This window comes from Falco cherrug, chromosome 1 (assembly GCF_023634085.1).
Source record: "Falco cherrug isolate bFalChe1 chromosome 1, bFalChe1.pri, whole genome shotgun sequence".
Lineage (NCBI taxonomy): Eukaryota > Metazoa > Chordata > Aves > Falconiformes > Falconidae > Falco > Falco cherrug.
This window is the reverse complement of record NC_073697.1, coordinates 104,316,947-104,342,567: the sequence shown is the minus strand read 5'-3', so window position 1 is coordinate 104,342,567 and position 25,621 is coordinate 104,316,947. Positions and strand designations below refer to the sequence as shown.

General features: G+C 41.4%; 1 protein-coding gene across 4 annotated transcripts in view; it reads left to right on the top strand.

Annotated features, from left to right (window-relative positions):
- The window catches only part of GTF2I (general transcription factor IIi), a 78,279-nt gene that overhangs the window by 23,485 nt on the left and 29,173 nt on the right, over nucleotides 1-25,621 (top strand). For 2 of the 4 annotated variants that reach the window (XR_008732816.1, XM_055714148.1), the window contains exons 4-13: nucleotides 2,431-2,565; nucleotides 2,887-3,070; nucleotides 3,267-3,295; nucleotides 4,465-4,513; nucleotides 5,232-5,275; nucleotides 6,016-6,093; nucleotides 13,161-13,220; nucleotides 16,897-16,959; nucleotides 18,629-18,730; nucleotides 23,364-23,429. Coding sequence is in view for 3 of the 4 variants with exons in the window: in XM_055714148.1 (XP_055570123.1) it covers nucleotides 2,431-2,565; nucleotides 2,887-3,070; nucleotides 3,267-3,295; nucleotides 4,465-4,513; nucleotides 5,232-5,275; nucleotides 6,016-6,093; nucleotides 13,161-13,220; nucleotides 16,897-16,959; nucleotides 18,629-18,730; nucleotides 23,364-23,429 (810 nt within the window). In the remaining variant the exon portion in view is untranslated. Of the gene's footprint in view, nucleotides 1-2,430; nucleotides 2,566-2,886; nucleotides 3,071-3,266; nucleotides 3,296-4,464; nucleotides 4,514-5,231; nucleotides 5,276-6,015; nucleotides 6,094-13,160; nucleotides 13,221-16,896; nucleotides 16,960-18,628; nucleotides 18,731-23,363; nucleotides 23,430-25,621 lie in introns of those variants that run through there. The other 2 variants (XM_055714154.1, XM_055714168.1) reach the window with 2 other exon arrangements.

Below are 25,621 nucleotides of genomic sequence, written 5' to 3'. Positions count from 1 at the left end.
TTCCTCCTGCTTCCCCCAGCTTTATATGCTCAGCATGACATCATGTGGCATGGGGTAGCCCTTTGGCTAGTTCGTGTCAGCTGTTCTGGCTGTGTCCCCTCCCAATTCCCCGTGTGCCTCCAGCCATCTCACTGGCAGGGCCTGAGAAACTGAAAAACCTTTGACTTAGTGAAAACATGACCCAGCGACAACCAAACCCATCAGTGTGCTGTCAACATTGTCTACCAAATCCAAAACACAGCAATGCACCAGCTACCAGAGAAAAATTAACTCCATCCCAGCTGAAACCAGGACAATGTCACAGGCATCCTCTCCCAAGTGTAGCCTCAATCCTTCTTCAGTGCTCCAGTAATTGGGGTGGGGGCTTCAAGAGAACCCTGTAACCTCCAGCAAGTGGAGACTGCCCACCGGTTCTGCACCACCATCTGGAGGAGATGGATGGCTGCTGGGGGTGGTTATTTAGTTTTTAATCTCTATTTCTCTACTAAATATAAACCAGGTCATGATTTTGAATTCCTCTACCTACCTGTTCATCATCAGCATCATCATCTGACTGCTGTTCTGAGTTTTGGGAACTGCCGTACTCGTACTCAATGGGCTTTGGATGGTTGGATGGGTAGCCATGGTCATCAAAAAAACCTTCGGAAGGTGAACTCATAAAAAGCATGTTCAGGGTGTTTTCCATTTTTGTAGCACCCGTTCAGTACATCATTTCTGTTCCTATCCTTATCATCATCACTCCACAATTTATCGGGATCAACCAGATCAAAGTTGTGCAGAGCTCTTGTAAATCTTCCTGTGTTTGAGACTTGATCTTGTTCGTGAGACTTGATCTTGTTCGTCAGACTTGATTGAAATTGGCCAACAAATGCGGGAGAGATAGGGAGGTAGATGCCTAACGTGAGCTTAAGAATATGGATAAAAATCATGTAACAATGTTTTCCAGTTAAGTAGGAAAATTGCTGTGTCTTTTTGCTTTTCATCTTAATGGGAAGTGAGCGGTGTCGTCATTTTATTTTTGTTTTCCTCGTTATTTTTAGAAAGTGTGGGTACACTCTTGAGAAGCTACTGGCAGTAAAGGCGTTTTCAGTGAATCAGTCTCTTATGTAGGGAAAAAAAAATATCCACCCAGAAAGCAGCATTGCATGTAGCTATAAATGGGAGCTGATGTCTCTTATCCCCCAGTCTGCAGGCAGACCTTACAAGCTGTCTTTAATTAAACACCTGTGTTATTGTTATAGAATCATATTCTGGTTTTGCATTATTTTTTGTGTTACAGTGGGCCCTGTCATGTTGCAGAACAAGGAGAAGTTGTAGGTCTGAGCAGCTGGGAGAGGTAGATGCTACATGGAGGTGGATTTCCAGGGCACAAAGCAGACGTGTGATCTGCAGAGGAAGGAAGAGAGTCTCTTTTAAATGAAGACGGGAGTTTTTAAGATGAGGAAAGTGTTTTTTACTAAAAGCATCACTGCTTCAGCTTATTTCACAACCTGTGTGTCATCAGTTGTTCAAACTGATGTTTATTTTCTTATATTAGCATAGAATTAGATAGTAAAATTTACTGAGGGCGAAGCCAGGGCAGCCTCAGCACTGATCACCCTTGCACACCGGAGCATCTCCCATGTTTTTTCTTTGATATGATGTATATATCCCTGTTGTTTTGCTGAGTGATTCTCAGGAAATCTTGGCAAGATTGGGGCGCTGGTAAAGGAAGGCTGCCACCTTCAACGGTCGCTTCTGTTTGCTTTTGGGGATTGAATTGTCATTCCCTCGCTCCTTTTGCAGCAGCTTTTGCTCAGAGGCTGGAACAAGGCATAGGGCTGAAATATGTGTGCTGCATGCTGGCTTGTTTGCAGCTCCTCCTGGTCGGCTGGACGAGATGTGTGCTTAACATGTCTTTTGAAAGGTAGAGGAGCTCTTGTGGCAAAAGTCAGATCCCTTCCATAAAGAGTTAAGCACGTACAGCATGAACAAAACGGGCTAGAACATAACTGCTGTGTAACTGCTATGTAAGGCATCATGCACGGCACTAGGGAGCGGTGGGACCCTCCACGCAGGCATTTCACCCTTCCCCTGGTGACTCTGTTGGTCTTCCTTTTCTTGGCAGTTTTGCATTTTATTTCTACTGTATTATCCTCTTCTGAGATGAATTGTGTTTTCTACTTCTTCATGCCAAAAAAAAGCTGTGTCGCTTAATTCTTACACCTCCGAGGGTGATATTTATAAAAGTTGTAAGGAGGATGTAATAATTTTGATGTAAATTCAAATTTGCTAATTGCTCACGTGCATAGACAAGTGCATTTGCTTCTAAGGCAAAGAAGTTCTTAGGGTTTTCTGGCAGGAATCCTTCCCAACTGTCTGTAGTCTGAACTGGAGGGACTAGGCACTGGGAGGTTTAATAACTTATTATTGTTGTCTTATTTTTATAAGGTGTTACGGAAGAGGAGGGGGCTGCAGAACTGCAGAAAACGAAGACTGTACTACCTGCAAACAGACTGACGGTGGATATTGTGGAACTGGAAGCCCTCAGAAAGTCAGTGGAGGACTTCTTCTGCTTTTGCTATGGTGGGTCCTTTAAAGTCTTCTAAAGAGCTGTTCTGCATTTTTAAATATTTATTGCAGTTGGGAAGAAAGTACTGCACAATCTTAGCTTTCTAACTCTACTGCTGTTAAGGTGTTAAGTTTAACTTCTAGTAGCCAATTCTAAACCATACTTGTATATTGGATAGTTTTCTTCTTGGTGTGTTTTGTGGGATGTGAGCCCCTGCACCTTGCATATTCGCTCCAGTTCTCTCCAGAATAATGAGTTTTACAGGGACTTGTCCTTTTCTTGAGCATTCTTGACCTCGAAACAACCATGGTGGAATTTTTTTTTTCTTTCTCCAGGTAAAGCTTTAGGGAAGTCAACAGTGGTGCCTGTGCCATATGAGAAGATCCAGAGGGACCAGTCTGCCGTCGTGGTGCAGGGTCTGCCTGAAGGGCTGGCATTTAAACACCCAGCGAACTACGATGCTTCGACCCTGAAATGGATTTTGGAAAACAAGTCTGGGATCTCCTTTATCATCAAAAGGTTATTTGGTCTTTCTTCTGCTGCTCTGTCTGTCCACTTTGGCTTTCTACTTAAATGAAGTCAGGTTAATTTTAATTAAATACATTGCAGCCTGTTTCTCTTAAACAGGAGTGGTCTCTCTTTAATGTTACGCTACCAAGTAAGTAACGATGCCTTTGCTAAAGCTGTGGGTTTTTCTTTCCGTATTTCCACACAGGCCTTTCCTAGAGCCAAAGAAACACCTAGGTAAGTTACTACTTACTCAGACTAAACAGAAACAGATCAAAAAAATTAATTTAGTCAGCAATATAGGTACAAGATTTGGTCACGTGGATAAAGTGGCAAACTGTGCAGAAATTCCTAGACTGTGAGGTGCCTTACTTAAGGAGCTATAACCTTATCCTTTATTGCGCTCTGCCAGGAGCAACTAATTAGAGATAAAGCTTGTTCTATCATATTCTTCCTCCTTTTACTGAATTTAAATGTAATGTGAATTGGATAGTATCACAGGGAAAGAAGTGAACTGATGGAGGGCTGCATCGCCTTTTTAGAAGATGCTAAGACTTTCCAGTGCTCCGTGTTCCAATGCGTAGCTGATTACGGCACTTATATCTCATTTTTTAAATTAATTTGATCTTCTAAAGTGGCTGGGTGTTGTAGTTCCTATGAAGGCCTCTATATTTTAAAAGATCTGAGCTAAAGTGAGATTTTTTAAAACTGCGAAGATTCCCTTCTAGCTGAGAAGAAATCCCTCCTGTTCCTCTCATGGGATCACGTTGCTTTACTTGCAGAATTCATATATGTGAGGATTTGTTTTACGGAGAGGATGAAGCAATCTGTATAGGAATATAGTGAAAAAAAGAAATTTCACTTTCTCAGGTGAAAGAGCCAGTAGTTGATGCTGGGTTAGTGAAATCAGAAATGTGCTGCCCGTGCCCAGCGAGAGATCTGGAGAGTGGGAAATTATAGAGGTTGTGGTAATAATATATTTCTGTTGAAAATGCAAGGCAGGTTTTCAGGGTGGTAAATGACATTCTAAAAACATAACCTATTTGTGTCTGGCTGTAATTAGGGCTAAGCTGAGTCTCTATCAAATGGTCCATTTTCTTCTAGCAGAGTTGAGGTGAAAGATTTGTTTGCCTTCGTTTCCCAAGATTTTCATTTAGCCTTATGAAAGGGAGCACTGAAAAGCATGGTGAAATGCACATTTGAAGTAATTGTATATTGGTGTTGCTTTATATATTAATAAAACAATTTAATGAGATCTCGCCCTCGTTAACTGAATACAGAAAATAGGCACATATGCTTGTAAAATGGGATCAGCTTTTTTGTTCGTGAAATAAATGTTACATTTTCAATTTGTATTTAAGAGAAATAGAGTGCAGGAAATTCAAAGATTGTCTTTTAACTTTCAGGAGCTCATATGACAGAACCTTCACATTCAGTTATACCTCCAGGTGGAAGGTGAATTTAAAATAATGTAGTTTTTTTGTATCAACTATGTATTACTATATAGTTTATCTTTCTCTTAATGTGCTTTTGCTGTCCCGCTGACCTTTGGATAACTTTTGCTTGCCTGGGATTATAAAAAGCATGAAGCTGAATTTTTGTCTTTCTTTTGACCGTTATTTGTGGGGAAACTTGAGAATTAAACAGATGGCAAAGTTTCCCCTTGGTTTAATTAGCCCAATGAGTGTTCTTAATTCACAGTCTATCTGTCAGGGGTGAGTTTGTCATGTTTTATGGTCCAGCAGCTATGGGGAACAGATTTAATGTTGCTTCCTTCCCCCTCCTCAATTAAAAAAAGCGAAATAACTTTTTTTGTTAGTAAATGAAGGGATTATGTCTGGAATAAATAAAAAATCAGTTTACATGAAAACAGGGATCAGTTTTCTGTGCTTCTGAGTTTGCTTCTCATTAAATGGTAAACGTGCTTTGAATATTGTGTACATACCAAAAATGTAGGGATGGGAGATTCCTGGCAATCTCCTTGAGATAAATCAGATAAGCCAAGATGCAGAGTTTTTATTTTTGTGTTCCTAGTGGGGAAAAAAAACACTGGGGGAAAAAATAGTGGGAGATTGATTTTGCTTGACAAACCTGTAAAGCTTGAGGAACTTTCCAGAAATGTGTTGTTTATTTTTTTATAGTGACAATGTGCTTGATTTGTTTATTCTTGTAGTTGTCCTCCTATCCAAGTGAAAACGGAACCCAGCGAGGACTCTGGTAGGTTCAAAATTTTGCAAAGAAATGGTCAGTTTCTCTTCCAAAGGCTGAATTTAGGCAAAGATGGGAAGCTCCAAGAAAAAAAGCAGCAGAGAGCCATCCTTCGTGAGAAGGAAAAACTTTTCTCTCCTTAAAATTGTCCTCTTTGCAGCTGGAGTTTTTATTAAGTATTGAACCTTAGCCAAATGTTTCCATTTCTAGGAGGAGGAGATTTGTAAAATTTGGTAGCCTAAAATAAGGTATTTTTGTAAGTAAAGTGGAGAAGAAGAAAAACCCTCTTGTTCTTTGTTTTGTTCTGATTCAAGATTGGTTTGTGATGGGGAGAGGAAAACTCGGTTTATTTGTTAATGCTACTAAAATATCGAAAGCGACCTTTCGATAGGTATAAGAAAGACCTAAAATATCGTCTGTTTTCTAGCTAAAATGGAAATAAATAAATAACTAATAGCACAATGTGTTATTTATCAGTTTAAAAAAAAAATGCCCAAGGATACTGAGTTTGTAGGGAAACATTTGAGCCTGAATCCTTTCTGACAGTGACCAAACTGAAATGCAAGAAACCAGCAGGTCCCTTTGTTACTGCTGTTTTAGTTCAACATTTGTTTAGTGTCTCAGCACCTCAAAATATTTTTTTTTTTAGTAGACACCAGCTAGGATCTTGGTAGCTGTTTTGTTTGGATTTTTTTTAAGAATCTGGTTATTATTGGTTTCCGTAGTTGATTCCTTTGTTGCTTCTACAGGAATTTCTTTAGAAATGGCAACAGTAACAGTGAAGGAAGAATCAGATGATCCTGACTACTATCAATATAATATTCCAGGTAATGATACTATCTCATTAATATAATATATCTCATAATCAACTCATGAAAGGGTTGATTGCTTAAGTGTTGCTGTTTTTAAGTGTGCTTCTGTTTTTACTTATTATTGGTCATTAAATGTGCCAGTGCTTAGCTCTGTGGGGATACAACATTTCCGCACTGGCTATCATTTCGGTTGTTCTGAACAATGCCAAAAGAGCTAAAGTACAACTTCAGCATTCCCATGTGTGTGTGTTTGGGCTCAGGGAGAAGTTCCAGGAGGCTTTGGAACTGCTTGGGTTTTTTCTGATGGTCCAGTATGCAGACTCCGACTCCAGTGACCTCTTTAAACAGGAAACAAACCCCAACAGCAATACTGCCCACAGCACCGCTCCAACCGCTTCTTTAAAGTTGCAGTAAATTTTATGGTCTATCAATCACTTCCCTTGTATGGAATGACCAGTATGTGTCAAAATTGTCTTGAAATCTTGAAAGGTTTATTTCTATAGACAAAGTGTAACGTGAGGTCCGTATGACTTGGGTTGTGTGCATGTTTGAAGGCATCTCTACGTATCCAGATAATACTGTGGAAAGCAAGAAATGGTTATGTCTGTAGATTGAAATGAACGGTAATTAAGAAGTCATGAGTATGAATGGGAATATACAATAACTAGAACCCTAAATTGATTATTTCAGCCTGTTTGCATTTGTTGTTAGGTTAGTTGAGCAATGCAAAAGAGCTCGGGCAAGCTGCCGTGCACCTTTGAAGGATAGCTGCATGGTCAACAACGAAGTGTGAAACAGCCCATCCTTTATCCCTTCATTTTGTAATATTATATATTACTGAGATGATGTTTTTTGTGCTTAGACACAAAGATTCTTGCGATTATTTTCTTATGTGCTCTACTAACTAACTACAGGATTGTGGACTCGGTAGTCTCAAGTAGTGTGCGAGTGCTGTTCAGAGAGATCTTAACTGCACAGCCCTGCAAAACGTCACTGGTCGAGTTCAGGATTGGAAAGGTGAATTCTCCAGTGTTAGGATAATGGTTTGTTCCTATTTGTACATTGCCTGGCCTCAGGGGATGGGGGGGTTTACAGGCATGATCTAAGGTAGTGAAAATAGATGCTTTTTTTGAGACAACCTAATCATTGTTTCTTCTAAAGCTCAAGTCCTGTCATCTTTTTTGCTTTCCAGCCCTTTGTGGCTTTCCATTTCATGCATAAAGGCAATGTCAGAAGTTGGCCAGTCCAATGCTGTTTGAAGCGAGTCTGTACTGAAATCGCTTCCTTACAGAATAGTCACCTGTTGTAGCGCAGCACGTCCGAGCTAAAAAATCTCATTTATGCAGTATGCTTCCACGGCGCAGCCTAAGCAATATGGATTTGGGGGGGTGGCATTTCTATTGTCTTTTACAGAACTTTCCATTTAAACCTTCTGATTTGTGGAGAGGAATAGGTATTGGTATTTATCTTTCCGATGAAATGATGCTTGATTAATAACTCCCCCTTTCCCCTCTCCCAGCGTAGCCCTCCAGACTTGCATTGAACAGGAGACCAGAGTGTGTATATGGTTAAAAGCACCGGCATGTGCGAGCTGAAGATGTCACCCCGCAGGAAAGCAGCGTCCCCTGCATTTCTCCGTCCCCTGCATTTCTCCTTCTCCGTCCCCTGCATTTCTTTGTCCCCTGCATTTCTCCAAGTTCCTGCTGCTCAGATTCCAGCCCAGGGTGGCTGGAGGTGCGGAGCGCTATAAATTCCAGAGGCGTACAGGGGTCTGTGTGTGCGTGGTGGTGCAGAGCCGCGAGCCTTAGACAAGCGCAGTTGTCCCGAGGTGTATCCCTGAGGAATGATGCAGGTCTGCCCAGCGCTGCCTTTGTGGAGACATACTGCAAAAGAAAAGAAAGAAAGAAAAAAAAAGAAAATGGCTAGGGTCACCCTTCTTACTAAAAATACCCCACAGCAAAAGCCAGGCTTATCGATTTAGGAGAAAAAAGCAACTTAACTGTTAGAGAACAGCAATCTGCTTCGGGCTTCTTGGAGAAAATGATTTACTGATGAAATTTCACGGTTATTGTTTTTTCCCTGAGAGTTTGCTTCTTCTCACCAATCTGTGATGCTAACCATAGCGCTGTCTGCCTCGGTGGCGCACAAAACTCCCCCGTTAATCAAACACGGGGAAAATTACACCTGTAGGTGGACATTCTTTTAATCTCTTATTATCTTGGAGCAGGCTGCACCGTTTGGGTGTCTCCACGAGTTAATGCTGAATTACTAAATTTAGAAATGTTTTAGCAGTACACAAGAAGAAGACTGAGAAATAGGGACTTTAGCCATCCAAAACTGCATATGGGTGTTCAACAGAGCATTAGGGGTGCTTTTCCATCGGTAGGCACTGGTGGCAGTGGGTGGGTTTTTTCCAGTGTCCTGGACAGATGGGAATGTCACTCCAGTGTTAAATGCTTTGAGTGACACCAAAGACAACCTGTTGTGGAAGAAAGGTCTGGATTTTGACTGTTGCTTAAATGAGGAAAAGGACTGAGCAGAGATCTGCAGGACTAAACAGCACATACTGGAGCATCCCGGCTGTTACAGTTAATAGTCCTGCATATACCTTATCTAGAAGTACCAACTTACTATGGCTCTTATGAAAAGAAATGTTAGTTAAAATGCTGTTTCTGAGTTCAGTGGTTGAATTGTGGTTTGTACTCTTAGATTAAGCCTATTACTACGCTGTAGGAATAGATGTGTTTCCATGGCTGTTGCAGAGGGACCGGCGTTCTGTTCTGCCAGACCAGCCGGGAACGTGCGAGCCTAAAGCCAAGCAGCAGGGCATGTGCTCTGTACTGCCTTAATTTGCATTAATGCAAATGCCTCGTTGTGCCTGCAGACCCTCCCAGCTTCTGTACGGGCTTCCCTGCAGGCGGGGGGCTGCTGAGCTGGTGTGTTGGACATCAGTAGACCCGCATCCCAGCTTCAGACTGGAAGGCTGCCTGCAAGACTGCAAGGCTACCTTGAAGGCTTTTGATGGAAAAAATGAGGTCAAAATATCAGTGCCAGAATGAGAGCAGCTCTGAATCAATTAGCATGATAGAATTAGGAGCTATACTTTTCTTTCCCCGCCCCCCCCCCCCCCCCCCCAATTTACAAAGAAGCAAGAATACATTAAGAGAATTTCTTGGGGATCTGTGCCACCTTCAATCCCCTTCATCAGCACGGAGTAAAGCAAGGCTTTTTGGAGACAGCCCATGCAGAACGGAGCAATTTGCTGACTAAGGACCGACCCTTTCCTCAGAGGCGTGTTTTCCTGTGAATTTACCACTGACGCCTTGAAGTTAAACCCAAGAGAAGTGGAAGAGGAAGGAAAAGGCTGTAAAGAGCGCATCCTGCGAGCTGGCTGAGTCAGCTTCTAGACTGCTGTCCCTTGAATGGACTGGTTTAGCTTATAAACCACTTACAAGTGTATAAAAACTGCCTGACATCTTTTCCCGTTAAAACACCATGTGGTTGACCAGTGCTGTCAGTTTTTGAATTTCTGGAAAGATTAGTGAGGCAGTTAAAATACAGAACGTTCATCCAAAACCAAATGAAACTGAAAGTATCTTCTGCGGGAAGATACTGACGTTCAAGCCCAGAACGGGAATGTAAACCGTGCTTTTATTCTCACTCTGGAACGGTGAAAGTCATGAATGCCTTTGGTGTGTCTTAACAACAAAATATTCCTCCTTTGGAGATGATACTAGAAATAACATCCATTTTAATGGGGCTGAAGCTGTAAAGCTGGGCTGGCAGTGCTCTAACCCCACAGTGTGAGTCGCACCGTCTTAAACCAAGACATTCCAGAGAATATATGGAGAAAACAAGTAAGCACTATGTCATGTTTCCTAAAAGCGTTCTGCTGCTACCCTGGGAATTACATTTTGCTCACATCGCTGCCATCTGTGTCGCCAGAAAAGTGAGCATCGCTGACGGTGCTAATCCGTAAGATGATAAATCCATTCCTTCTGCCAAGTGCCACGGGTTTGGCACTGCAGTGTTCGGGTGTAATCCACTGGGAACAGGCTGAGGGATCTGAACAAGGCATAAGTGAAGGGTTTGTTGGTGGGTGAGCAGCAGGAGTAGCTGCGGCTGCCGAGGGAGTGACGTGATTCTTGTTTTTACAGGCATTGTTAAAATGTGAAAAATGACATCTTTGTAAGAGGCATTTCGGCAGTGTACACTTTATGGCAATAGACATCTTTTTACAAAGGTCTTGTTTCAGTGCAGGTGCCAGCCCAGCACATGGTGTAGGTGCGATACGTAACAAGGTGTTTGCTCATGCAAGACCCAGTTTTCGTCTGTTAGAGAATTCCTGGGTGTCTGTGTTGGGTGGCAGAGCCGGCCGTCAGCTGGCAAGCCTGCTTGGTGCTTGTTCTGGTGCAGGGTGATGCTGCTTAGCTCTGCCTGGACGTCTTGAGTTTGGACCCCAAGATTTAGCTGTACTGCAAGATTCTAATGTGTCCTGTGGTTTTAGTAATTAAATCTCCCACCTTTGTGTCCATCCTCCCTCCTGCATCCTACCTGCTGCTGTGGAGTTAAGTTTTTGTCTCTGGCGTTCTCTTGCTTTTTTTTTTTTTTTTCCTGATTTCCTCATACTTTTATTCTTAGATGGAACTTCTTCTGGTCTGGTTACCGCCATACCTTTTTGCTTTTCTTGGTTATGTGATATGTGTGTGTCTGACCATTAAGTGCATGAGTGCAGTCAGGTGGAAATGTATCTGCTTTTGTTAATATCTCCTGGTGGTAGAACTTTCCGAATTCTTTTAAATTTAATTTTCTAGCCTTTACTAAATTAAGCTAGTGGGATATATTGTTTTACACTTTCTAATTTCTGAAACAATTTTTTCATGTTGTTTTTTCCCTCTGTCAGAGCTTCATAATAAAAAAAAAAAAAGCTTCATAAAACAGTCTGTGTGGGTCACTTAAAAAATCTGATGGATTTACTGCATGTACTGTAGTTTTCATTGTATTAAAGCTGAAAGTACTGAATACTCTGTGCTTAATCCCAAGGGCTGTAAGCCTAGTGAGTGTCTCTTTTTAACTAGAGAAATCTTTCTTCAAGTTTGAATGTGTCGGACTCTGTTTTTCCTTTTTTATTTGTGTCACAGCATGTAAATAATGCAGTATCGAGACTACCGCAGAATATGTAGGAAAAACAATCCTGTCAGGATTTCTGAATTAAAGGAATAAACACAAAAATGTGTGCTTATAATAGGATATTTGCTTATAATGGCATGCATGCTTCTGCGTGTCAGTGCATTATGAATTATAATAATTGCATGTTCAGAGGAGTCCTTAGGAAATGACATACCCGTCTGGCTGCATGCACTCAATATGCTTATTGAAATAAAAACAAGTTTAGTCCATGGAGATGTTTTCCAGCGTGCCCAGGGAGGCTGCGTTCTATTCCCACTCACCCATCATGGGTGCAAATCCTGCTTTTTGGATGAGCATTTCTCCTCGGTGTCCTAGAGCACTGCCAGTGTCCCTGGCTTCTGCCATCCTCCTCCTCCTCCTGCTTTTTCCCGTCTTGGGATCTGCCCATCCTGCTCTGGAGCTGTATTTTAAAACCAAATCAGGGAGCTCCTCTGAGCTGAACAGACAATTAGGAAAAAAAAAAAACCAAACCCCCCCCTCCCTGCCCCAGCAAAGAAAAAGTGACAGCAGATTGAAGCAGCACTTACTGAAAGAGATGCATGTAAAACAAAGAACCTTGCATAGGCTCCTCACTTGAAATCCTGTTAATTTAAAATCCCTTTGAGAATCTGAGCAATCAGATTAGGCAGGACGATCTCAAGTCAGCATTATTGTAACGACCTAATAATCATGTTTTCTAAATACTCATTTTTCTTGAGTAACTCATAATATTTGATGCTGCGTACGTACATTCAGTTGACTGAAATACTTCCAGCGTCTGATTGTGGCAAATTATTTCTTATGCAAATTACTGTGCATATGAAACACAGCTTAAATTTTTTCACTTGCCCTATTAGTTAACAACAGCTTTTCTGTTGTGAAGCAATTAATAAGCTTTGCTGATACTCTTACAAACCTACCTCTGAACAGCCAGACTTGCTGGGGAGCTCGGTGATCTTCCGCAGATCCCTTTTGCGAATGAACACAGAAAAGATTTGATTTATACGGCACAATTAGTAATTAGTCCAAAGCCTTCAGCTGCAGTTAATCGTAGCAGGACGTTCCTATATGCCATATATAGGCTACCTTTATATACCTATATATATATGAGGAGTGTGTGTGTGTGTATATATATGTGTGTATATATGTGTGTGTGTGTATATATATATATATATATATGTAAGTATATAAAGGTATATATACCTTTGTATACCTATACTGTTTCGGTGGTATAGAATGGTCCGTGGCTCAGTGTGAAGCCCTTGTAAGCAGTTCCCTCTTTCAGTGTAACTGCAGGAGCACCGGTGCATTAAGCAGGAGGATTTTAGGGGTGTTAATTTAATCTTTTTAAGTGTCATTTGCGTGCTGCTTTCTGCAGCAGCCTTGTGAAAGCGGTCCGTGTATCGCCTTCGAAGGGGCGGCTGTGGTGAGAAGCAAACAGCCTTGGAGTGTGGTGAATTATTTTAATCTCTGAATTTGCCTAACGTTGGTAGAAATGGTAAAGTCAGAAAGGGACCCCCTAGGAATACAAATTTTTAGCAAACGGGGAAAAGATTTAGCTGATTAAGAATTCAGTGGAAAAGGGCAGAACCATCGACATTTCGTGTTTTAAAATTAGTTTATTAACACCAAAAGAGCTGAAAACCTGCTGTTCCGCGTGAGTCTCTGGCTGTTCAGCATCCCATGGAATGCACACCCTGCCCCCAGCCCCTCAACATTTTTACCCTGTTGAACTGGATAAGGAAGGGTTTATAAATTTTTCCTATTTTGCACCATCTTCCCTGAGCTCAGTATTCTAGATAGTACGTGATAACTGAAATGAAGAGTGATTTGGCAAATTTCTCTGTGCACCTGAAAAATGCGTTTGCTGTGAGATTTCTCTCACAAAAAAAATAAATGCCTTTGTTCCCCAGCAGGCCCTTCCGAAACGTCGGAGATGGATGAAAAAATCGCCCTCGCAAAAAGTTACACGGGTAGGTCTTTCCACTGTATTTTTCTGACATCTGCTTGGGGAATTGCATGTGTTAACTTTCCAGGGGTCCACTTCCTTCACTTGAAGTAAGAGTTAAGGTACTGGAATTGCAATTTCAAATTTAAACTGTGAATTAAATTCAAATTAAATTTCAAGAAGCGAAAATTTCCATTGCCTTCATTTTCAGGTGTCCAAGGAGAGAGACACCTAGGAGGGAATCGCCTTCCTTTCTTTTCTAGAGTCAAAAAGGAGCATCAGGTTGATCACACTAAAGTAATTTGTGGGAATTTATGTTTCTCAAGAAATTCGGTCCAATTAATGGTTAGTTATGAAGTTTCATAAATCTCTGCTAATTCAGCTGTGCATGAGGGGAGCAGGCGCATGTGGAAAAAAATATGTGGGACGTCTGTGCTCGGTGGAAGGAGTTCCTTACTGGGTTGGAACAATAGCGGGAAGGAATTTATCCCAGAATTGTAGGAGGTTTTTTTCAGCTTCTTACAGTTTTTATTTAAAATATTGTTTGTCCATTTGCAAAAAAATACTAATCTGCAGTCGGTCCAGCCCGCGAATTTCTTCTTAAAATTCAGAAATTGGGTTTTCTGTATGTTGTTCAGGTGAACATTCTAGTTCTGGATTTTTTGCTTAACAGAAATCCTTACTTTGAATAGTCGGTGTTAAAAAGTTCCTTTTGTATTTTCATGGTGGTATATGGTTTTTACTTCATGTTTGTCTAAAGGAAGCCACCAGGGTTCCGATGACAGTGAAGGGACAGATGTGGGAATCCTGGTAGAAGGTCAGAGAGAGGGAATGTTTTTCCTGAGAATAAATTAACATCATTGGATATATTTTTTTTACAGAAATATTTGAAAAGATGGCACTTTAATTAAGTTGTACATCTTCTCCAACCATTCTCTTTCCACTTTTCCACAGGGTTGGCTTTTGGGTTTTTTTTGTTTTGCTTTTAATCTCCCAAATGGTGCTGCTCTGTGGCTTACTATAAACAATTGTGGTGGGAGCTGCCGATCTTTTAAATCAGAAATTGCATTTGTAAGATGCTTGTCACCCAACATTTTAGTGCTTTGACGTTCTGCAGACAGCTTCAGCCCAAGCACCTGACTCTCAATCCTGAGTCCTAAGTGTCAGGGCCACGGTGTGCAACAAATCCCCTTGGTTCTGCTTTGCAGGGCAGTGTCACCACAGGTAAGGGCACCCTTACGTGAAACGCAAAAGCGTTTTTCTTGATAAAGGAGGATAAAGCTCTGTGCTCTTGCTGACTGCACTATTTAATCTACTTATTTGAGAAGAAATAAATTTATAATATTTAAAATATAAATATGTATTAAGATATATATATATTTGTTACATATTTTGGTTTATATTTTGTTATATATTCATACAATTTATATATACAATTTATATAATTTTATATGGAGATTTGAAATATATTTAAAAAAATAATTGTTTTCCTGAGCATAATACCATGAGCTTTATGACTGACCGTGAAGATATGAAATGACTGAGTGGCTTTGCTTTGGTTTTGACTATGTAGAATTTTATAGCTACAGATGCTGAGCGTGGCTCGTTTAATACAGGTTTAACCTGGATTTAACCCGGAATACGGGGTTTTGTTACACACCCTTTTCTCAAATCTGTTCTCCTTTACAAGTTCCTGTAAGAAATAATGCTGAAAGTTGGACCCTGGTTTTGCTGAATAGAATAAATCTGTTGTTTGTGAAAGTAGTATTTATGAAAAAGTCTATAGGCAGTGGCTAAAAATCACAAACAACCGTCTTAACTTAAATTTCTTAAATTCCGTTTGTTGTTTAAGTAGGCATGCAGCATAGGTTGTCTTGTCTGGGCTCTGTAAAACAAGATTCTTTATTGCTGATCCTCGCAAAAATGAGTAAGAAAGAAAAATCAATGACAGCGTTTGGATTTTATGAAGTCATTGGTGTATATTCTTCTGTTAAAGAAATACATGTAATTGGCATTTAAAGTTCTGCTGAAAGCGACAGCCTGTGATGCAGAAGATTGGCAGAAACAGTTGTTTTCTGCCAAGGAAGACATCAGAGGGGCGTGCTGGCGGTTTTGCCTGGTTTTCCCTTCCAGTAACCTGGACAAGAGGGTGGAAAAGGAACCGGCAGAATTCCCACGTGCCTGGGATGCCCAAGACCAGCAGCAGCTGGTGCAGGTGTCCGAGGTGTCCGTGGGACCGGAGGAGTGGGGAGCATGAGGTGCAGCAATCAGAGGGTTAAGGGGATGCACATCCAAAGTTGTTTTAAACCGAACGAAAGAACATTTGAGAAACAGGAGACAGCGCCCGTGAGCGACAACATTTAGTGAAGGCAGCTGCTGCTTAGGAGCTGTGTGTGTTTTACCGTAAAAAACCCCTTGCTGTAGTGTTTAAACCAGCTGGTTCAGTATGACTTCAGAGATGTCCCATCTGGGAGTTTTCTTCCATAACTTTGTTACCATCTGCTCTGATGTTTTCGCATGTTTCTCATAATTACGGCTATTTCTCAGGGATTTGGTACTGGGCTGGCTGAACCATTTGCCAGTCTCTGTGGCTGTTCTTATATTTCCAAAAACTATGGTTGGTTTTTTTTTATTATTATTTAATTTTTGTTTTTAAACTTTTCCAATGCTCTCAAAAAAGGTTCTAAGTGATTAATTGAGGTGATAGTTATTTTTATGACCACACTTCATGTCTGCTAAAAGACCATTCCCTCCCAATTATTTCCTTTTGTTGTGCTTTGCATTCACTACTTACCTGCCCAGCACTCACTCTGCATTAGATCAAAACCTCATGCAATGTTTTCTATGAACTAGATGATACATTTGACATAGTTTGAATATAAATACTTAAGGTGTCTCAGTAGATGTTGCTGAATCTCTACTGTACATGACATCATGTGAAGAGCTTTTGAAACAGAGATTCCTTCAGACTTGCTCCCAAAGTGATGCACATCCAGCTTAGAGAGATCTGAAAGAAGATACTCTTCAGAATGCACAAGGGCAGCGTTACTCTGCCAGAATAATTAAAATATATTCCTTCATATGCCGCTACTTAGTTTTGAAAGAGTTTCCAATATAATTAGCTTCACTTTTTAAAATTTTACTGCAGCTAAACGCAGTCTGCTCTTGCTCCCACCGAGTATTGATAGGCGTAATCCTATTTATTGTGTTGGTCCCGACTGCCCTGGCAAAAGCAGCGGGATTATGGATTTCCCTCCCATTCCTCACTCTTGCCCTTGCAGCCTGTTACAGAAATCATTACAGTGCAACAGCTAAGAGTCTGTATAAATGGTAAAGAAATACATCATCTGAAGGGGAACAGAGCCTTTGTTTATGTTTTTGGTAATCCTCGATATCAAAGGGAAAAATATTTTTGATTGTATTAATCCCATTAAGCCAAGACTAAGGACTTTCCCACTGTCGATAACACCAACGCTGCACTGCTGCACATGCAATTTAGCAAGTATAATCCCCACCTCCGTACCCTGGTCTTGAATTGCTTAAAGGCTTACGGTAAGATATCTTTGCTTCTGGTTTCGTTGCACGCTGTGAATGCAGGGGGCTGCTTTGACAAGTGTTAGTTCAAAGACAAAGTCATGGAGTGCTTGGTTAAAAACCTTTTCCGTGTGCGTTTGTCAGCAATCCTGGTTTTCCCCCTCCAGATGCCTCCCAGCATGCCCCGTCAGAAACGAGCGAGGATCCGGAGGTCGAGGTCACCATCGAAGGTTAGTTCTCCGGTTCATTGACTTCAGTCCATTGGGCGTTTTTACAGCCAAAAAAAATGTTTTACAATGCCTGCCTTACTTGTCACTGATTAAATAGGATCATGTGCCAGCGTTGCCTGCAGTTTGGATTCTTGCACTGCTTGGCAAACATACCCACTCCAGAAGTCTATGTTATACCACCATTGTGCACTGAAGCGTGTTGGACTTACTGGGCTGGTTTTGAAATGATGTGCGACAGATCTTTGCATATTTTTCAAGCCTCGGTAATGAAGAATACTCCTTATTTAATAGCATTTTTAGGTTTTAAAAAGATTTTGCATCATTCGTTCTGAAGAGCACATCCTTTTACAAGCACACTGTAGTTATATAAAATTTCTACATAACACTAGCTTCTGGGAAGAATTGTACCATAACAGAAATTATGAGTTACACATGTTATTTGTTTCATATTGATAAATATGAGATAAAAAACACTAAACTTGGCACCTCCCTTTCTCATCTGAATAGCACTAAAGCCACTAACCAGTACCCTTGTGGGTTTTGTGCTAGGATGTGTGTTGGAGGTCAGCTTATTTCTTTTATTTGTGAATTATGTGTCCTGTAACTGCTTTAAAACACTTCTGAGATTAGCTTTTGCAAAGCTTGCTTCTGGAATGGGTAAGATTAAGACCACCAAATCAGTGATTTAGAAATTAGGTGATGCATTTTAGGACAAAGTTGATACTTCTGGCATTACTTTCACCATTTTGTAATCCAGCACTAAAAGAATTCTTACATTTCCTCAGCAGAAGTTCTGTGTATACATGTAAAAACCTTTACCACAAAAGTAAAAATGTTCTGAAAAGTTTTTCCTTTAACAGAATATAATGCAACCGCATAGGTGCGAGAGATGTCAATATGGACTATTACTTTTCCTACGTAAGGAAGTGCCGTTGGTGACCTGGGCAGATGCTATTCTGTGTGTGAAATTAACTTTCATTTTCTTAATTTTTCTGCTTGAACCATTACTTTTTCTCTAAGGTTGCAGGTATCGGTAATTGGACAGTCTTAAAAACTGGTTAACTGGTAGGGAAGGTAGTGTTTCAAGTTGGGGAGTGACTGGCAAGGTAGCAGCTCACTGAAAAATAACTGGGGTTTGCAGTTTCCCCCCTGTCTGTGTGTGTTCGAGCCTGTTAAATGAATTTCAGTTTCATCCATCAATTTTACATGGGTTTGAAACCGGTTTTAGTGCCTTTGAGCTCTTCAAGATACAGCTTAGGTACTGGATTTCAAGACTTGTTACTGGAAGGTTATTTCCAATGAGAGAAAAAACTTGTAGTTTATGTCTGTACAGTTTATTTACAGATTTCTTTTTGTCATTTTACGGTCATGAGATGTCCAGTTGCGTTTCAGAACACAATATTATTTTCCTTAGGAAGTACAGATGAAGCTTTGCTCTTTGCTATCTTACAACTTGTGCTGGCTCTTTTATGCAAGTTGTTCCTACGCAGGCCAGTAGCTTTCTAAAGTTACTCAGATAAGTAATTCGTTGCAAAATGTGATGCATTTATACATAAAAATAATAATTTAAAGTTCAATACTTGCATTAGAGCTTTGAAATTCAAAGCAGTTCCAAGGGTGCACATGAGTTTCTCTGGACATAAACCAGATATTTTTATGTTTCTGTAAGATGATGATGACTACCTGCCCACTAACAAGAGACCGAAGAACACAGAGTCATCTAACGAAGCCACCAATACTGGGAGAAGAAAAGTGAGAGAGTTCAATTTTGGTAAGATAAAAATTGAAGATTATTTTGTCTCTGCTTTGTTTTGTAAAAAAGATACGACACAATTTCACGTGGCAGGGGTGGGACACGCCGGTGTGAGCATTCATGTAAGAGCCCAGGGCTCTCCGTAGATGCATTGCAGCAGTCTAATCGTCAGCAGCAGCAGCTACCTCTGCTTCTTGTTATTCCAAGTGACCGTCTAAATAGACACTGCAAGTGATTTCATAAAATGAAGATAAATCGAGATTTTTGCCAGCCGATTTGTTGGGCCAGAAGCAAAGCCTGTGTTTACTGGCGTGCTGAATTACAGCAAACGGGAGGGCAGGAGCCCGTCCGGCTGGTCTTTCTCCATACGTGCTGCGACCCACGAAGATGTGCGGAGGGGAGCCACATGTGGGAAGGAAGGTAACCAGACGATTTTGGTCCCTGACGACACACCAGCGGTTGGGGTCTTCTTGGCAGTGTTCTTTTAGCACACCTTCTGTGGAGTTCGCAGTGCAGAAACGCACCCCCACACCGTCGTTATTCTGGTTAAGGATACTTTATCCATGTGATGTGTCGCGGCCCCATACCTCTCGTTTATTTCTTGCTTTGGTTTGGTTTCTGGGCAGACAGCCCATGAATCTGTGTATTTCTGTGAGGTTCTGCATAATCGGGAATATGTCCTTTGGCACAGTGTTTGAGATGTTTATTAGGAATGCTGGGATTTGAGGTCAATTGAAAAATCCCCACAGAACCTCTCCTGACATCTGTTTTGCGTGAAACATGTTATTTCATGCTAATTTCAGTGAAAATGAATAAAACATTGTTGCGAGCTCTATTCTCAAAAGATGGCTAATACTAATAGGCAGTTCCACGTGTAGCATCAGTTAGTTTTGGTTGGGTCAGGCCAACATAACGGCAGTGTTAGTAGAGGAGGAGATGGAGCCGTTAATACTGCAGAAGCGTTTGCTGGAATATATTCCCTTAGCAGAAAAAAGCATCTAAGCTTGGCAGGCCGGCAGTGTTTGGGGAGAACAGGCGGTGAGGCTGATGAGAGCAAAGGTAATAAAATATGTGGATGATAAAAGTTTGATCTTTCGATGTTGAAACGCTGATTAAAGGACTTCTCACAGCTTATCTGCTCGCCGTTGCTTCTGAGTTGACTTGGTAGATTCTCCCTCTGAGCTGTTCTCAAGTAAACTGCTCCTACCCACCAGCGGTGCAGTTTTTGCAGCTCACAGGTTATCAGAGATCTTTAGACCTGGGCTTCCTAAGTTGTGTCAAGGTTGTTGTCCCTCCTAGTCACTTCTGGGGTTCGCCTGCGGACAGCAGCGCTTCTCTGCGGCATCGCAAGGTCTGCATAAAGCACAGAATGAACGTGAGAAGCTGTCATGAGAAAGAACAAGTGTTGGTAGGTTGCAGTGCTGCTGTTGGGACGTTACAGAAGACTTTGCACCTTTGTCTAATGAAATCTAATATTAGATATTTGGAGAGGAGAAAGGAGGTGTTTAATTCTGTCACGAGTCGCTGCAGAATGACAAAGGCACACGTGCTGGGAGGGAGCTAGAGGTGCTTGAGAGACAAACCTCCTCTCATCTGATGACTTTTCAGTGTTTTCTACAACAGAGATGCAGATGTTTGTTGGCTGTGAGTTGGAGACACTGACTGTACATCAGCCCCGAGTCAGAGGTCAGGTACCGCGGGTGGCCTGAGAAACAGGGGGATGTGCTGTGCCCTTAGTTTTCATGGAAACAAGAAAAAAAGATAATTGTACCCGGGGCGGGGGATGAAAAATGTCTGGTAAAATGCTTGATAGCAACGGATAATCTTTGGAGAAGGGAGGTTGGATTTCAAAAATACTTCTGAATCAGCTATTTAAGGTTAAGAATACCTTTGCTGAAAGGAATTGCCATTGTCAGTAAAAATACCTTTCTGTGGTTTTTTGCGTGCTTAGAGATTTTATCAAAAGCTCAGAAGCTTCAAGCTGTGTTTTGCAGTTGTGTCATACCAGTTTAGTGGAAAAAAGTCCCTTAGCTGTTGTCTCACTACGACAGTGATGGGAAGTGTGCATGGTTTTTCCCCATTTTGACATGCCCCTGAACACGGGTTTTGCCAGCCTGCAGCGTCGTTGGAATTGCTATGTGGTTTTCCTTTTATTTCCCCCCAGAGCACTGTGTGGTGTGTTGATGGGAACAGGAATGTGCTTAGTACCTGAGCGACGTTTTGTGTGCATTGTGCAGGTTGCCCCTGCTGACATGGGCGTTATCCTGGAGCACGTCCCCAAGGAGCAGAGGATGGGCTAAACTGAAGAGACCGTGGACAGGCTGGGAAGGTTTTCAGGGTTGTTATTTATTTGGGGTGGTGTTGCCCATGTGTCAGAAGGTGTGTGTATAGGAACAGAAGGCAGCTACCACTTCCCTTGGTGCCTACAAGAAAACTAAACTGCTTTGCAGGGTGTTTGCAAAAAAAAAAAATAAAATACAAAACAGAGGATCAGCTTAGCTTTGTGGTGGGTCTTCAGCTTCGCGACATGTGTGACAAAAGGATGTTTTTACAGTAATTGGTCTGAATCCAAGAGGTTAATAATGCTAGCAATCTAATTGGAAATCATGCTGATTGATAACTCCTCTGAATTTTTATTTTCTCTTGCCTTACTTGGCAATGTGCTCATCAAATACAAAAATAGCTAAAAAACCCAGTGTACTGATCAAAATGTTTTTTGAATGCCTATGCTCTGGTCTAGCCACCACTCCAAATAAACGTGTCAGTATTGCGGTGTGTTCAATTATTAATCCTGTAGTGTTTCCGTTGGAGAGGGGCCATGGAAGTAGTTGCTTGAAAAGATTCACGTGGAATATTTGGCCAGGGATTGCGGGGCTTGGTGGCAAGAAGCTAAAGAAAAAGAAGCCTTGACAACTTCGTGGCTCACATAGGAATGCTCTCATGAGCGTGCTAATGAGCAGAGGGAGACCAGGCTGGGTGGGAGCAGCTTCTGAAATTGCAGCAACAACCAATATTCGGAAGAGTGGTTATTTCTGTGCTTTTTTACGGTTGCTCTATAATGCAGCGTGACATTCTTCCTGGCTGCTCTCCCTCTGACAAAAGCCAGCCTGAGTTTTAGGGGAGATCGCTCACCACGTTTGCCACAGAGCTGGGTGAACTGAAGGGATCGCAGCTCCTCTGGGTGACAATCTGGGGTGACACAGCTGCCTTGGGGAACCCTTGTCCCAGCACCGTCCCTGTGTGCTCCCCAGCTCCGTGGAGTAAAGCAGCATTTCCACTTCAGGCCAGGAAGTATTTTCCTGATTCTTCCTGCTAAAGCTGCTGTTGATGCAGTGTTGATGCATCTGCAGGTAAAGGGGGAAATACTACAACGTTGATGGGTACAGGAATAGAAAACATTGAGCCCAAGACGTGTTTATCAGCTAAGAAGCTGTGCACTACAGGGGAACGGTAAAAAGGGTGGCAAAAACAATTATATATATTTATCCACAGGGGGTGTTTTCCTTCAAAATATAAACAGGTTAATTGATGTAGGTGGTACACCAGGTAACTAGAATAAAAAGTTTAGGTGTGGGTGCGAGGCAGCATGCAAAAACACTCTTTCCCCCTTAAACCAGGTCTTATTCTTGCCCACATCTGAAGCGTGCTGTCCTATTGATATCCATGAAATTATATTTTAAAAAGTAAAAGCTTAAACATGGCCACCAAAGTTGTGTACATTGGTCTGAGAATGAATATTTAAACCCCTTTCGATACGGACTCAAAACTCAGTCCTCCGTCTTGTCTGATACAAGATTTTTTTGACAACTGGAAGTGTAATAGCTTGAATGGCCTCATTTTTTGACTTCTGTCGTTACTAGATTCAAGTCTTTGGTGTTAGAAATAAGGTGTAAGTACACTTGCTTATTAACTTGTTCTTAAAAGGCCAGCCAGCATCTGGTACCATCTACAAAAGGATTGTGGCATTTAAGAGCATTGAGACAGGACGAAAAGCTGTGAAAACATCCAGTCTCTGTCACAGGCAGAAAATGAGATGTTAAAATTCTGCCATTTAATCCAGCTTTCCATGGAACACACGATTGGATTTGGATAACTTCTGTCTTGCAGCCTGTATCTTCTTTCAGAAAGAGGATTTATGGGCCTGTTTTGCAACATCAGGACTTGGAGAAATGCTGGATTAAGGTAGAGGATGGCACGGTACCTCCTGACCCAGATAGTTGTACAGATTTGCACCAAAACAACTTCATGTACTTGCTGTAAGCTTTATCAGGCTTCACTAATTAAGCTTTTCAGCACCCAGCTTTAGATAACTACCAACAGCAGCTGCGAACTGACTTTACCCTGATGCCAGCGAGAGCTGCTGACCGAGCCATCAAAGAGAAACCAGTTTGGGAAGTTACTTTGGCCTCATTTATGTTTGGATTTGCTTTTATTATTTATTTTTTTTTCCCCAAACGTGATTTAATATCTGCACAAGTTTTGGAGGTAATCTTAAAGCTTTTGTTCTGTCCTTTTTCTTCCTGAATGTGTCCATACATGTGAAGGTATAGCCTGTACCGTACTCCACGGGCACTTGTGTGCAAGCAAGCAGTAAAATCACATGGCATGTTTTCAGTCTGTAGCCTGATGTGTCCTCCTCTTTTCTTTGCAGAGAAATGGAATGCGCGAATTACAGACTTGAGAAAGCAAGTTGAAGAGCTGTTTGAAAAAAAATACGGTATGTGTTCCACTCCAGATGATCGCCTCTAGTCCTTTGACACTGGAAGTCACAGCCCTCTGGCGTGCAGCTTGTTGTTGGCTCAGGAGCACACCGCTGCTGACCGCGCCGAAGGGTGGCATATTATTAGAAGGCTTAAAACTGGGAAAAGTAGTTTTTTTTGATGAGCAGAGTGATTTCAATATTGAGTGCCTGTGTTTGGCACCCAAGTGCAAAAGTTGATTCTGTTGTTTTTTTCAGTCGTGCTCAGTTTCCTGGAGCTCCAGCGTGCTCGTGTCTTGGGCACCCACATTGGAGAGAGTTGGCCTTTCTTCTGTAATTACACCGAGTCCTTAAGTGAAATAAACCTTTAAAATGGCTCTGGGGAGAAGTTACCACTCTTGGATTGTTCCTTTCTGATGATGATTGATTTTGCAGTGAGGCAAGAATTACATGTTAATGGTTCTTGGAGAGAAAAAGCAGCTCACGTGGCAGACTTTGGCATTTGTCTCCAGATGCTGCATCTAGACGTATTTTGTGTCCACAGACTGAAACAGCATCAGCAAGAATTTCAAAATAAATGGTGGTGCTGCTCTGCCCTACCAAGTGGAAGCGTGTGATTCAGCGTTATTACATGTGTTGGCTGTGACTGTCATCTGACGTGAAACAGCCCACTCAAAGCAATTCACGCCAAGTAAATAGAGCTCAGGGTGTGGTTTGCAGGATCTTAACTGCTCTAGAAAGGGGCATCGTTCTTGGGGAACTGCTTTAATTTTGGTTTTGGTGTTTACACGCAGCCAGCCAAAAAATCTGTTGCATATGGAACTATTCCTGACTTTACATAGCCAGCCACATTGTATGAAATTATCCCCTTTTTCCCTGTGGGTGACAGCACTTTATTGAGGCACAAACCAATTCCGTATCAGGTTCCAGTTCTTTCTATCCATATGAGCATGTGGTTTCCTATTTGCTGCGTTATCAGTTACCATTATCAGTTCTGGAAGTCCAAGATGCCCAGAACGATCCTGGAATTCGCTGCCTTCTGCAGCTCCGAAGTGTTGCGCAGGGTCGGTTGCGGTCATACTTTACAACTGTCTGAAAAAATAGTTATTTTTGTGTTCAGTTGTAAACAAAATGGGATTACTTTTTCTTTAAATACAAGGGAATGGCTCACAAACACAAATTTATAAAAAGGAAACCTATGTTCTATAGGATTTCTATGCAAAAACGTGTAGGGTTCCCAGTGTAAGAAGCCTTGCTGCGGGCGGTGATGCTGGTCGTGTTCTTAGGCTGTCGGAAGAGTATCTGCCAAAACATTCGCCGATTTAAGACAAGTAGAGACTCTCACTTGTAAAAACTTACCTGTTGTTACTTCTTTAAACACTTTTTCTTCTTCTTTTTTTTCTTCTTTTCTTCTTTTCTTCTTTTCTTTTTCTTTCTTCTTTTTTCTTCATTTTCTTTCTTCTTCTTTTCTCTTCTTTTCTTTTCTCTTCTTTTCTCTTTTCCTTCTTTTTTCTTCTTTTTTCTTTTTTTCGTCTTTTTTCTTCGTTCTTAATTTTCTTTCTTCTTTCCTCTTCTTTCCTCTTCCTTCCTCTTCCTTCCTCTTCCTTCCTCTTCCTTCCTCTTCCTTCCTCTTCCTTCCTCTTCCTTCCTCTTCCTTCCTCTTCCTTCCTCTTCCTTCCTCTTCCTTCCTCTTCCTTCCTCTTCCTTCCTCTTCCTTCCTCTTCCTTCCTCTTCCTTCCTCTTCTTCTTTCCTCTTCTTTCCTCTTCTTTTTTCCTTCTTTTTTCCTTCTTTTTTCCTTCTTTTTTCCTTCTTTTTTCCTTCTTTTTTCCTTCTTTTTTCCTTCTTTTTTCCTTCTTTTTTCCTTCTTTTTTCCTTCTTTTTTCCTTCTTTTTTCCTTCTTTTTTCCTTCTTTTTTCCTTCTTTTTTCCTTCTTTTTCCTTCTTTTTTCCTTCTTTTTTCCTTCTTTTTTCCTTCTTTTTTCCTTCTTTTTTCCTTCTTTTTTCTTTTCTTCTTTTTTCTTCTTTTTTTTCTTCTTTTTTCCCGCTGAAGCTGTTCATAATGCCGCGTCTTGACCTTTAGTGATGTTCTTGATTATTTATTTTTTTTGTCCCGTGGCTAACTGGTTCAAAACCACCCCTTGCCATCTGAGCCTTGCCTGCTGGGTTTGTTAATGCTTTTCACGACTTGTCACAGCAGCCTCGAGGGCTGA